Below are 13,859 nucleotides of genomic sequence, written 5' to 3' on the forward strand. Positions count from 1 at the left end.
GTGCAATTAATCGTGCGATTGTTTTAATCACGCAATTAATCACATTTAATTTTTTTAATTGCTTGACAGTCCTAAAAGCAAGTTTTATGAGAAACAATAAGGTTTGATAGAAATATAAAACTTCTGAAGGAAACACAAAAAAATGAAGTTAGGCTTGTCTGACTGTACTAGAATGACTCTCTGTTGCACACCTGCTGGAGTCAGAAATAAGCGAGGGTTCATGGTGAACATCCACTGTTTGGAAACAACATATATTTACATCAGTGTAAGGTTATGTATATAATTTTAAATTCAGCAGTTTACTTGGAAACTTGTAAGAGAAGCTATATAAATTAAGAAATAAGAATACTTAATACAATTTAGAAGTTTAGCAAAAATACTGAAAATTTGAATACATCATTAATATAAATATTAATACTATTTTATCAAAATTATCCAAAGTAATTATAGTTTGGGCACAAATAATTTGCTGCTAAGAACAATCAGTTAAAATAATCATACAATTTTATTTATTTTTTTTTTGCAGTGTTGATCCCAAGACGAGAGACATAAAGTGAGTGAGATAACATCTTTTACTGGACAAACTTCCATCAACAAAGAAGTTGTTCCAATAGAAAATATTACCTCACCCACCTTCTATGTCTCATAGTATTTTAGAAGACATTGTACATTGCAACATTTGACAGTACAGATTAACAACATGCACCAACTCATTCTCCTATAGTCTCAAAGTAAAAGCAATGATGAACAAATTGTCTATCTTGCTACAGAGCAATCAGATGTGGAATGTACTTGTCTGGGATATAGGAGATTTGGGTACAATTCCCAACTCTACTATAGGTTTCCTGATAATGGGCAAATAACTTCATCTCTGTCCCTCAGATCTCCATCTGTAGAATATGGCTAATAATACTTCACCACATAAGGTTGCTGTGAAGATAAATATGTGGGAGGAACTCAGATCTTGCCATGATGGGAGTCAGATAAGTATGTGAGATATCCTCTTTCAACAAATCTGTCTGTATGTGTCATCTCAGAAGGTAAGCAGAAGCACAACTCTCCATAGAGATATGTTCAGGGAGTAGAAAGCAACAATCTGTCTTCTTTTGGAATCTGTCATTCAAAAATGCAGTCATAGCCATCACAGAGTAGCCATTCCTGATGAACTTCTGTGATTAAGAGTTTCATTAACTTTGCAATAGTTCTTTATACTTTGTCGCTTTCACACTTTGCTTGAAAGAGTCACCAATACATTTCCCTTCTCTCAAAAAGACATCCTGAAGGATTTCAGACTTTTTACACCACTGTTAACTTTAGGTCTCTTAGAATACTGTTGCACATATGTAAGAGCTGAATTCAATCTTCTCCTTAAAACATGGACTTCCAAAGAACAGAAGACCAGATTCTCAGATAATGTAAATAAGAACAAGTGCCTTGACTTCAATGGAGCTATGCTAGTTTACACCAATTCATAATCTGACCCAAGGACTACAATGATTTTTCTGAACTCCTTTTGCCTATACTATATAATGCATAATTTGGCTGGGAAAGATTAAGAACATTTTATGGACTGACACGGGTTAATTTATATGCCATGACTAAACTTCTTAATGTTGATTTAAGTAGAGCAGTAGAATATAAAGTAGGAATGGATAAATCCAGGGTTTTTGTTTTTTTTTTCTTTCCTCTTGAATAGCAGGTCTGGATCTAAATATCACAATATCTTGACATCACTGGGCTAACTTGCACAACAGGACGAACATAAAAAATTATAAGCAGCTAAAAACAGGATTATAACTGAAACACTCAGGCAAACTTCACTATAGCTAGGGCCCTATCAAATTTACGGCTATGACAAATGCACTATGAACTGTGAAATCTGGTCTTTTGTATACTTTTACCCTATGCTATACAGATCTCACAGGGGAAACCAGCATTTCTCAAACTGGAAGTCCCGACCCAAAGCGGGGGGGTCGCAAGATTATTGGGCTAGGGAGGGGGTTTTGTGGTATTGCCACTCTTACTTCTGTGCTGCCTACAGAGCTGGATGGCCAGAGAGTGGCAGGTGCTGGCTAGGTACCAGATCTGAAGGCAGAGCAGCACAAAAGCAAGGATGGCATGATATGGTATTGTCACTCTTACTTCTGCACTACTGCTGGAGTCACCACCGCTCTCTGGCCACCCAGCCATGAAGGTAGCATTGCTACCAGCAACAGTGCAGAAGTAAGGGGTAGCAATAACACGACCTCCCCTTACACAATCTTACAACCCATCCCCACAAACTGCTTTTGGGTCAGGACCCTCTACAGTTACTATGAAATTTCAGATTTAAATATCTAAAATCATGAAATTTACAATTTTTAAAATCATATGACCATGAAATTGACCAAAATGGACTGTGAATTGATAGGGCCTTAACTACAGTGAATACTCCTAATATAATTACACATACACACATTTTTCTTTAAGCAAGCTCTATGGGCAAGTTAGAGATTAGTTCCAATACCACAATAATACCATACTAGCAATAGGGAAAGCTACCAGCAGAGCAGTATCTTGGAGGTAATCACTTTCTCTTTTGTTTGCTTTCTATGGTTGTATGAGAACATTATCCAAAAAGTTTTCACTTTTAATTTTCAATGCTGACTTATTGATAAACTGACAACTGTTCACAGAACTCTACTGAAAGAGCTGCTTAAAATTACAATGTATATTTTTTTCCAAGGATTCCTCTTTGTCCCGGTCAGAACTCAGAAAACAAACATACACACAAAAAATCATCTTAGATCTGTATCTCGAAGCACGATATTTGCCAGTCTGGACAAACAAGAGATTGGAATCAAACCAGAGTCCTTCATATGATAGTGCAAAGCAAAATAATACAACAATCCCAGAGTGAAAGAAAAGTCTCACATATTTGTGAAAAGCCACTAGAACTCATTTAGATGTTTCATTGCATATGTGCAGCTAAAAAGATGGAAACTGACAACCTGAAAACAGATGTATAATATTGATAGGGGGATTTTCTTGCTGTACTTGACAGATACAATCCCGGGGAGAATATTTCACATTAATATATTATGCCCAAAGATGGAGCTCTTGAACCACTAATATAAAAAAATTTGAAAAAAGTAAAAGTTATGAAGTGGTGTAACCCAGGGTGTATAACACAAAGATTCTAGAATTATTATCTGATTCTCCCTCAGAACAGGAGATAATTTAGACCAGGGGTGAGCAAACATTTTGGCCCAACGGCCATATCTGGGAATAAAAATTGTATGGTGGCCCATGAATGTTCACAAAATTGGGGTTGGGGTGTGGGAGGGGTGAGGGCTCTGGTTGGGGGTGCAGGCTCCAGGGTGCGGCTGAATTAAGGAGTTCAGGGGCTCCAGGCTGGGGAGCGGAATGGGGGTGAGAGCTCTGGCTAGAGTTGTGGGCTCTTGGCTGAGAATGAGGAATTTGGGGTGTAGGAGGGTGCCCTGGGCTGGGACCAAGGGGTATGGAGGACGGGAGGGGGATCAGGCAGGGGCAGGGGTGCGGGAAGGGGTGCAGGCTCTGGCTGGGGGTGCAGGCTCTGGGGTGAGGCTAGGGATGAGGCGTTTGGGGTGCAGGAGGATGCTCAGGCTGGGATCGAGGGATTCAGAGGGTGGGGGGGTCAGGGCTGGGGCAGAGGGCTGGGGCATGGGGAGGTGCTTAGGGTGCAGGCTCCGGGCTGTGCCTACCTCAAAGGGCTCCCGGAAGCAGCGGCACGTCCCTTCTCCGGCTCCTACATGGAGGTGCGGCCAGGTGGTTCTGCACACTGCCTCATCTGCAGGCACTGCTCCTGCAGCTCCCATTGGCTGCGGTTCCCGGCCAAGTGGAGATGCAGGGGTGGCACTTGGGGCAGGGACAGCGTGCAAAGCAGAACCCCCTGGCTGCCCCTACGCAGGAGCTGGAGGGGGGCCATGCCACTGATTCTGGGAGCCGCAAAGAGCTCCCCAGACCCTGCTCCCCAGCAGGAGTTCAAGGGCCATTTTAAAATGGCTGGCAGGCTGTAGTTCGCCCACCCCTGATTCAGACCCCCAAGAGCCAGGCTGACACTGCGCCAGATTTTGAAAACATGCCTTAGCTTTTGTTCCTTCAGTTGTTTGCAGGTGCAGCTTAGTCATTTTGATGTCTAAGCCCTAGCTTCATACATTACATAATTTTTACTACATTTGAACTACATTTGTCTAAGTCATTCTTCTCCAGCTTTTTCCAGATTTCCTATTTTATTTGAATTCCCTTTCCCTCCTCCTCACCTCCATTAGCCCAAATGCCCTTACTGCAATAGTCTGGAGCAGAGAGTCCTCTTCTCAGGGCTGGTCTACACTAGGGGAGCGGCTCAATCTAAGATATGCAACTTCAGCTACGTGAATAATGTAGCTGAAGTCTAAGTATCTTAGATCGAGTTACCTATCATCCTCACTGCGCGGGATCGATGTCCATGGCTCCCCCTGTCGACTCCGCTACCGCCGTTCGCGCTAGTGGAGTTCCGGAGTCAGATCGCTATATCGCGTCTAGATGAGATGCGATATATCGATCCCTAAGAAATCGATTGCTACCCGCCGATACGGTGAAGATGTATCCTCACTCTCACTTTCAATTGGATTAATTAAAATTGGATAGGTTGAATAATTCAAGTTAACTTTAGTCACAGAAAGTGAAAAACAAAAGTATAATGAGAGCCACCAAGTACTGTAAAAAGGACAACAAAGTTCACTGTGGAAAAGTCATGGAAGCAATTTTAAATTTGCTTCTTTTTTAAAAACAAGCTTTGAGCATCCCCAACCCAATCCAGCTTCTGAACTTTACAGGAAATGCAGAAGCTTTTAAGTTTTACCCATCCTAAGAAAGTGAACTGAGAGTTCTGAAACAGCTCCTAGGACAGCTTTCAAAGCAGTCTGCCTTGTAATATCTGTGGAATGCCACTACTACACTAGAAATCGCATAGGGCCTGATTTTCCACTGCCTTATACTGTACTGTACCATACCATCTCTGACTTCCTCATTCATGGGACCAGTCTGATCCAACATAACCCCCATCAGTAAGTTTTTGCAACCTGCATGGGACCATTGCAGCAGGTGGTGATCACTGAGGTGCTGGGGGCTCACTGGCTATGCAAAGGGGAATCCACACCACCTGAATTCACTGGTGAAAAACGGGAAATTCTCAGGAGAGCAAATCCAACAGCACTGTGACTGCTTTGTGCCTCCAAAGCAAGATCAAGGCTCTATCACAGTAAGTACAATATGGATAAAATACTAGCAGTCTGCTTTGGAAGCCTTTTAAACCCACTCTGTACTCTCTTTAAACAGGTGTAAATATTACACAACATGAAAGGCAGTGGGGAATCAGGCTCAGTTTCCCTGTTATTTTTCTGTAGGAGACAAATTCCAGCTCCTGACCAGAAGTGACAGATTGATTCCCCCAATATCTTATAGACCAGGCCTATCTGTGTGGAGGTCCTGCAACTCCAAACTGGCTCCTCTATTCTTCTCCACCTCCAGACAGTAGAGCTATGAGTTCTTCTGACAGTTCTCGTCCCTAGATTCTTACCTTGACATGGAGGAAACAATAATAAAAAACAAGCTATATAATGTAATTCTATGAACCCTATGAAATATTATTATTTCTGCAGTCTCAGAACAAAAACTAAAATCAAATAGCAAAATTAATCAACTTTAAAACAATTCATCAGAACATTAAATTTGGTCTGAAAATGGTAGTGGCAAAAATAAAGTTTAAAGACGAGTTTTGAATAATTACACAATTTATAAACTAATAAAATATTATTACTAGAATGCTAAATTGGCATAGCTTCTGTTTATTTAGAAATGAAAGTTCCTTAAGGTGATGGAAAATGTTGGCATAAGACTATGGTAATTACTACAAAGTTTTTATTATGTTTTGAAATGATTCTGCAGAGATTTCTGCAGCAAAACTATAGCAGCTAGCTTACTTACTCTAACATTAAAGTATTTTCCCTATCATTTTTAGCAGTATAAGTATGAAAGCACAGTGGAAGAAACTGAAATCCAGTTTCCATTCTGCTCTAATACAGTTTAACGATGATAAAAAGAATTCTTATACTTAAAATGTTTATTCATAATTTTTTTTAAATCTCTCTTTTTATTGTTACTCAACTACTAAAGCAGTTTGTATATTAGTTTGGAGTCCCTTCCATAGCACTGTAAGAAAGCTAATGTCACAAATGACATCACATTTCAGTGAGATGGACACCCGAGGAAGATAGCTCAAATATGCCAAGTGAAATTCAAACAAAAACAAAAACAGGAGACCTTGTGGCACCTTAGAGACAGGGCCAGTGCAACCTATTAGGCGACCAAGGCGGTAGCCTAGGGCGCTAGAATTTGGGGGGCTGCATTTTCTTCGGCAGCGACCGTGGCAGCTGGATCTTCGGCCGCCCTGGTCACCACCAGCATTTAGGCAGAGGGAGCTGGGGCGGGGGAGGGCTGCCTGCAGCAAGTAAGGGGGAGGCAACAGATGGGGATAGCTCAGTGGTTTGAGCATTGGCCTGCTAAATCCAGGACTGTGAATTCAATCCTTGAGGGGACCATTTAGGGATCTGGGGCAAAATCAGTACTTGGTCCTGCTAGTGAAGGCAGGGGGCTGGCCTTGATGGCCTTTCAGGGTCCCTGCCAGCTCTAGGAGATAGGTATATCTCCCATTATACATATATAAAAGGAACTGATAGTTATGCTTTTCAGCAAACTGAAGGCAAAAGAAGTCTTAAAGGTTCTTTGTCTTTAAATCAATCTAAACTCAGTTTGCATCAGTGTCTCCCCACTGTAATAAATGGGGCTAATTATTTGCAATATTTTTATTATCTATCATGTAATATTAAAAAGTTGCTGAATGTATTGCAACATTCTATTTTATTAAATTATGAATACCCAGGTGTTAGTGTGTTATTTATTTATTTATTTATTTGCACGCACGTTACTGCAGCATTTAGGAGGCATGGACCAACACCTAGTCATTAACAGTCAATAATTAATATCACGCCTCCCTTTCCCCTCTTTAGGCCTCTCCCTGCTCCCCCCTGGGGGTGGAGGAAGGTACCTGCGGGGGCTCTCTGAAGCAGGAGGAAGAGGAAGGTGACGCCCAGCGGTGGAAGGCGGAAGGCCGAGGAGGGCGAAGCCCCCACCCGCCGCCTCTTGCCCCGGCCCCGCCGGCGCGCAGCCCCAGGGCGCGAGTCCGCCATCCCTAAAGCCCCAGCGCCTCGCACCGCTCGGTCCTGTGCCTCGCGCGCGCGCCGGCCTAAAAGTTCGTTAGCCGGCGTCGAACCCCGGTAGCGTCACGCTGGCGCCCGACGGGGAGGGGAAAAGGGCAGCGCAGAGAACCGGGCGAGGCGGCGGCGGCGCGTGCCGAGCCCGCTTCTGCTCGTCATTTCCGCTCTGTCTCCTGCCGGCGCGTGGGCACCGCCAGGCTCGAGGCGCGGGAGGTTACTGTGAGGGCCTGGAGCCGAGGAGTCGCCTTCGCGTGGCGACGGGGGAGGCCGCCGAACTCTGTGACCTTCCATGAGATAATGGGGTGGCTGACTGCCTCCGCCCCCCATTTGCGCTCCCCAGCCGGGGCTGCGCTCCCAGCGCTGCCCATGGGCCCAGCCCTTCCTTGCCAGGGTGGTGCCAGCGCAGAGGGGAGCGCCCCGCGGGACTGAGCAGCCCAAGGCCATGTGTCTCTGCTGCCAGGCTTTGAAATCCCCCTGGGAAGGATCTCTGTGCAGGGCAGCAAGCACCCCTGTGGGACTCTTAGACTCTAGGACTGGAAGGGACTTTGAGAGGTCATCGAGTCCAGTCCCCTGCCCTCATGGCAGGACCAACTATCAGGACGCAAGCTGATCTTGGCAGGGGAACAGCTCCGTGAGCATGGCTGGCTACTGGGCTGTAGGAAAAAGTTGGCATCTCCCTGTATAAATCAACAAGGAATCAAAACAAGAAGGAGCCATTCTTTGGACATCGTAATAAAAATGAGCAATTATTCAGTTGACCTGGTATGGGGCTAGCTATGAGTGGCGCTTGTACCTAAATCCATAGGGTGTGCTTAGGAAAAGTGACTGTAAAAATGACATCATCAGAGAGCAGATTTATAGAGCCCTGCATGTCGGCGAATAGCTGCTTTATATGATTTGTATCCGTGCAGGGCTCTACAGTTTACTCTCTAGACTGAGGATAGTCAGAGCAACACTTTTGTCACTGAAGACCAATTATAAGTTTTAACTGGTTTTTATTCTTTGTAGCGCCAACACAACAAAAATTGAGTGAGCTGTGAATTCTGTTCCATCTTTTGCATCAACAGAATTCCTTGTTCTTACTGTTTGCAGCTACGTAAAGCCAGTGTACGTGAGAGAAGTTGCTCCTAACAGAATCGTGAACTAAAGCTTTGAGTCAGCATTTTCAAAGTTAGATGCCTAAAAGTTGGACCCCTAAATCTGTGTTTAAGGCACCCAATTAAAAATGGCTTGATTTTTTGGAGGTGCTGAACACTTTCATTTAAATCAATGGGAGTTGGGGGTACTCAAAACCTCTGAAAGTCAGGCTGCTTTTTTTAGATCCCTGAATATAACTTTCCAAGCTAACATTAAGAAATCAGTTTTGAAAACTTTGGCTTTAGCCTTTAATGGATCATTGCCATCACACCTAAAATAAGTTACAGTAAAACAACTGGTGAAACTCTAGAGAAAAGCAATATTTTGTAGAGTATATAAGGTTAATGCCAGTGGTCAGTAGAATTTATTTATTCCTATTAATAATATTTTTTCTTTTGTATGTTTAATAACTCTTATATCGGTTCAATCTGTTTCTGTTCTGTTCATCTTTCTTATCTAAATGTCAATTTGTAGTTTACTTTCAAAAGTATTGATACAAAAATACTAAATAATTCTTGGGAAAATTAAAAACATTTTATGTGTGTATCTGTGGAATAAATAGTACTCTCATTTAAAGATATGACCTGTGTTTCCTCAAGGGATCAGATTATTATGATATACACAATTCCAAGTTTCATTGTGTGCTAGTGTTCCACTGTTGCCAAGCAACCAAGAGACTCTACTCATTTGACAGCTTCATTCTTTCTCTGGCTGGATCACTCACTGCTTTTCTTGTCTTGGCTTTTATGGTTTCTGTTCGGTAATTTTTTGGCTGATGATCTCTAGCTTTACTGTGGTTTGTTGGACAGGATTTCAGAAAGTCTAAGAAATAGAAAAGAGCGGAGGTTTTTTAATTTACTGTAATCTAAAACAATAAAAGAAAATGACCCTGGTTTCCCAGGGAGCCGAAAGACAGGTAAATGCCTTTAAAAGCTCCAGTCAGTCAACTGAGCCACTTCACAAGATGGATCACCATAAATATCGAAGTCTATTAAAAAAAATGTATATGCCTTTTGTGAGAGGTCGTGATGACAAACATGATTTTGCCAGCTTCCAAGAGAAAGACAGTAATTCTTTTCTTAAATTCAATCCTTACAGTCCTCCTGTGGGGCCAGATTACCCTTTATTCCCACACCGGGACAATGTGCCTTTAGCTGATCCCTGCTCAGGATTCATGAGCCCAGGAGCTGATGCTGATTTGCAGCCCTGCTGTGGCAGAATCATCGACTCACTGGTGGATTACAGTGATGTGAAACCTCACCAGCGGGTCCCCCTCCCAAAAAAGACTGCACACACAAGGCATGTCATCCTGTTGGAGGAGGTGAGCCAGGACAGACGGTGGAACTCCAGGGCAATGTCAGATGCTTCTATCAGGGCAAGACTTGGAGGTAAAACCAGGGCCGGCGCTTCCATTTGGGCGACCTAGGCAGTCGCCTAGGGCACCAGGATTTGAGAGGGTGGCATTTTGCTGCCCACGGCGGCAGGGGGTCCTTCCGTGCTCTGGGTCGGTGGCGGCAATTCTGCGGCAGGTCCTTCACTTGCCCCGGGTCCTGCTGCCGAAGTGCCCTGAAGACAGGAAGCGCAGAAGGACCACCACCACCCCCGCTGCAGAATTGCTGCCAACGACCTGGAGCACGGAAGGACCCCCCCCCAGGGCGCCAAAAACCCTGGCGCCACTCCTGGGTAAAGCAAATTATTATTATGTGTTAATTGCCGAAAAAAGGATGTTACTGTACAAGACACAAATACAGACAGTCTTCTCCCCAAAGAGTTTACAAACTATGAATTTAACGGAATATGTTTGCACTGGATGCTTCCACTGAAACCAGCAACTGGAAAGAAGTAGAACAGTTGTACGATTAATTGATTTAGCTGCAAGCATCAGCCAGGTGCCAAAATACCAAATTGTAACATACATTGACAGAGCAGAGGTCTTTGGAAATAATTAATGTTTAAAAGAATTCATATTCTGTAAATAAAGAGGTAAAGTAGAGTAACTAAAATGAGTCTCTACTGTAATGTGAGCTGATATAGCAGATTATTTTGGAGAGTAAGGAAATCGCCCTGTACACTTCCGTGGCATTTTAATGTTATCTGGCAGATAGTGTTAAGTGATTCATATTTAGGACCTGTTCCATGTCTATCCCCTGGGTAATCATAGACAGGATCCAACCCTCTAGATCTGTCCTCATGCCTTAGCAAGAATACACCCTATCGATTTATTTTCAAATCAGTGTGTTTTATACAACAAATTTTCAAACAGCATTCAGCTGGTAAAAAGATGACTCCTGTCAAAGTCAACAGCAACTCTTTCATTGACCTTCATAGGAGCAAGATCAGACTCTTAGTTAATCTTTTAAATGGCAGGATGCTGAAAACTTTGGAAATGCAAAAATCTTTATAAGGTGCTTCTGAAGGCAAAATACATTCCCAGCAGTGAGTATTATAGTGAAACCTGTGTTAAGGTTAAGCAATTGCCACCAATCATTTCTCTAATAGAAATGCTATTTAAAGCTAGAACAAAATTTTAAAGGATCATTGGGAATACCGTAAAGAGGTTTCTGATATAGGGGAATACCTGTTGGAACCATAAAGAAGCTGCTTGCCCAATCACCATAAAGTTTCTGAGTGCCACAAATTGTTGCAGAGTTCTTAATCTCTGGTTTGTGTCTCTTAGAACTTTTCATTTTAAACCTGAAACTTAAAGCAAAAGAAATATATATATATATATATATATATATATATATATATATATATATATATATATATATTTTAAGATCAAAAGGAATTTGAAAGAGAAACATAATCTTTATAAGGCTCTTGTTGTAAACAAGAACTTTGCAGGGGTCAAGGATTGTTAAATGCTAGATTGCTGCTTGCTATGGAGAAGTGAAAGAAGGTTGAAGACACAGCACTCCATGGAGTTGTTATGATTATAGTCTCTCCAGCAGAGGGACAGCAGACTTTGGCAGCTGGAGATTCCTTGGAAGGGGTAGAGAATAGATCTAGAACTCTCTGTGGCCAAGTCAATCGTTCAGTTCTCAGTCAGAGTAGTGACCTGAAATAGAGGATAGATCTGTGATGCAGGCACAGATCATCAGGCTTTTCTTCAGACACACAGTAGAGCCTGAGTTTTTTCTTGGTTGAAGTCCAGCAAATTCCTATTAATAACAATTGGGCCAGGAATTCACCCTTTAGAGTCTATTTTAGGAAAGAAATCTGTATACACAGCAAAGACCAAAGAACACAGAGAGCTCCAGCAGCAGTATTTTAAGGGAGGTTGGACAGAGGTTTGCAAACCTAGTTTTTATATTTAGAAGTTTACCTATGGTGTTGGGGTGGCAGCTGGGAATATACAAATGTAGTTGGCATATAAGGGCATGGCTACACTTGCAGATGTAGAGCGCTTTGAGTTAAACCAGCCTTTTTAGAGTACAGTAGGGAAAGCACTGTAGACTGTCCACACTGACAGCTGCTATTGCACTGGCATGGCGACATTGCAACAGCCACAGAGAGCAGTGCATTGTGGTAGCTATCCCAGCATGCAAGTGGCTGCAATGTGCTTTTCAAAGTGTGGGGGTGAGGGGGGTGGAATGTGACAGGGAGTGTGTTGTGTGTATGTGGGGGGAGAGAGAGTGGGTTTTGTGGGGGCTGAGAACATGTCAGCATGCTGTCTTGTAAGTTCACACAGCAGCTGACCTAACCCCCACCTCTCTCACACACAGCATTTCACAGTAATGGTTGGTTTGTCTCAGAGCAGATAAGCATGCCAGCTGTCAAACGGAGCTTTCAAAAGGCATATCCAAAACAATGACAAGAGTGGCCACTTGATTTAAGGGGATTATGAGACTTTTCCAGAGGCTGATCAGAGCGCAGTAATGCAACACCTCGTTCACACTGATGCTGGGGCGCTCCAGCGGGAGTGCATCAAACATTATTCTACTCGCCGAGGTGGAGTACCAGTAGCGTGCTAGCCATGGAATCAGAGCGCTCTACGTGCCTTGCCCGTGTGGACGGGTAGTGAGCTAGTGCGCTCGGGACTCCTTTAGTGTGCTGTAACTCGCAAGTGTAGCCAAGCCCTAAGAAGTGCTCGGATTATAAACTGGTCCTCTAAGTTTCAACAGGATAGCTAAAGCAAATTCCTCATTTTAGCCTCACAATCCAAAGACCCACCAAGCAAGCCATGGTCATTTCAGCATGTGATGAGTTAAGATTGGTAAATTTTACAAATTTAGGCCCAGAGACATTCCATGGCTTGGCTATTTGGAGGATGCCTGTTGAAAAAAATAAATCTTGCATTATGACCTGAGATTGCCAGACATGAGTTTGTGCTGATCTCTGGCAGTAAGACATTCTACAGCCAAGTGAGCCTCACAAAGAACACCGTTTTTCATTCCTTGTTGTTCTGGCCTGTTTTTGTCTGACAGTCTGTATCCCTGTGCTCACCCCTTTTTCAAGACTATGATAAATTTTGTACAAACTATGTCTTGTAAGATATCATCTGAAAACTCATGATATGCTGATCATTATTGCCCTGGTGGAGAGTGTGAGGCTGGCTACCTGGGATCAGAAGCTTGCTTCCCGCTGCAAAGTACACTTACCCACAGAGGGGGACTCTATCTAGGGTGACCAGATGTCCCAATTTTATAGGGACAATCCCAATTTTTGGGTCTTTTTCTTATATAGGCTCCTGTTATCCCCGACCCCCTGTCCCGATTTTTCACACTTGCTATCTGGTCACCTTAACTTTATCATAGCCCTCTCTGATCTGTAAGCACAGCTGTGGAGTTGGCAGGGGAGGTGACTGTAAGCCATCTTTCCAGTTTCCAGATTCCAAGGCAACTAGAGGAGGAACTTAACCTAAGGGCTATAGGAACCGACTCCGGGGGTGCTCTGGGGCTGGAACACCCACGGGGAAAAATTAGTGGGTGCTCTGCACCCTCTGGCAGCCAAGCTCCCTTTCCTGTCCCCCACCTCCTGCCCCCCTGAGCGTGCTGCATCCCTGCTCCTCGCCTACCTCCCAGCGCTTCCTGCTGCCAAACAGCTGTTTGGCAGCACTTAGGACTTTCTAGGAGTGAGAGAGGAGGAGCGGAGATACGGCCCTCTCAGGGGAGGAGGCAGAGAAAGGTGGGAAGGGGCGGGGACTTGGGGGAAGGAGTGGAATGGGGGAAGGGAAAGGGAAGTGCAGGGGCAGAGACAGGGCAGGGATGGGGTCGAGCTCTCACCAGGAACAGTGGAAGTCAGCCCCTATGCTAAGGACTGCTCTCAGTGCTTTCTGTTTCTGGCCTTAGCATGCCTCCAGCTGTAGTTTGCTCATTGCTCTTAGGTTAGTAATAAGGCCATTGGGCTCACCTGTAGCGTTACCTTTCTCTCAGTCATATGAAACTGGAATTTCAGTCTCAGTCCCCTGAAGGGCTCACTTAAGGTCGCTTCACACTGCTTAGCATG

At 43.8% G+C, this 13,859-nt stretch overlaps 2 protein-coding genes across 2 annotated transcripts in view; one reads left to right on the forward strand and one right to left on the reverse strand.

Moving 5' to 3' along the window:
* Positions 1-7,247, reverse strand: part of ZPBP (zona pellucida binding protein) — a 68,020-nt gene extending 60,773 nt beyond the window's left edge. Inside the window, 1 exon segment of the mRNA XM_030549397.1 lies at positions 7,106-7,247. Coding sequence (XP_030405257.1) covers positions 7,106-7,247 — 142 coding nt within the window.
* A 2,047-nt stretch (positions 7,248-9,294) lies between these two features.
* Positions 9,295-13,859, forward strand: part of SPATA48 (spermatogenesis associated 48) — a 49,111-nt gene continuing 44,546 nt past the window's right edge. The window contains exon 1 of the mRNA XM_030549363.1: positions 9,295-9,799. Coding sequence (XP_030405223.1) covers positions 9,295-9,799 — 505 coding nt within the window. The remainder of the gene's footprint in view (positions 9,800-13,859) is intronic.

The sequence above is a fragment of the Gopherus evgoodei genome, chromosome 2, assembly GCF_007399415.2.
Source record: "Gopherus evgoodei ecotype Sinaloan lineage chromosome 2, rGopEvg1_v1.p, whole genome shotgun sequence".
NCBI classification, from domain to species: Eukaryota; Metazoa; Chordata; order Testudines; family Testudinidae; genus Gopherus; species Gopherus evgoodei.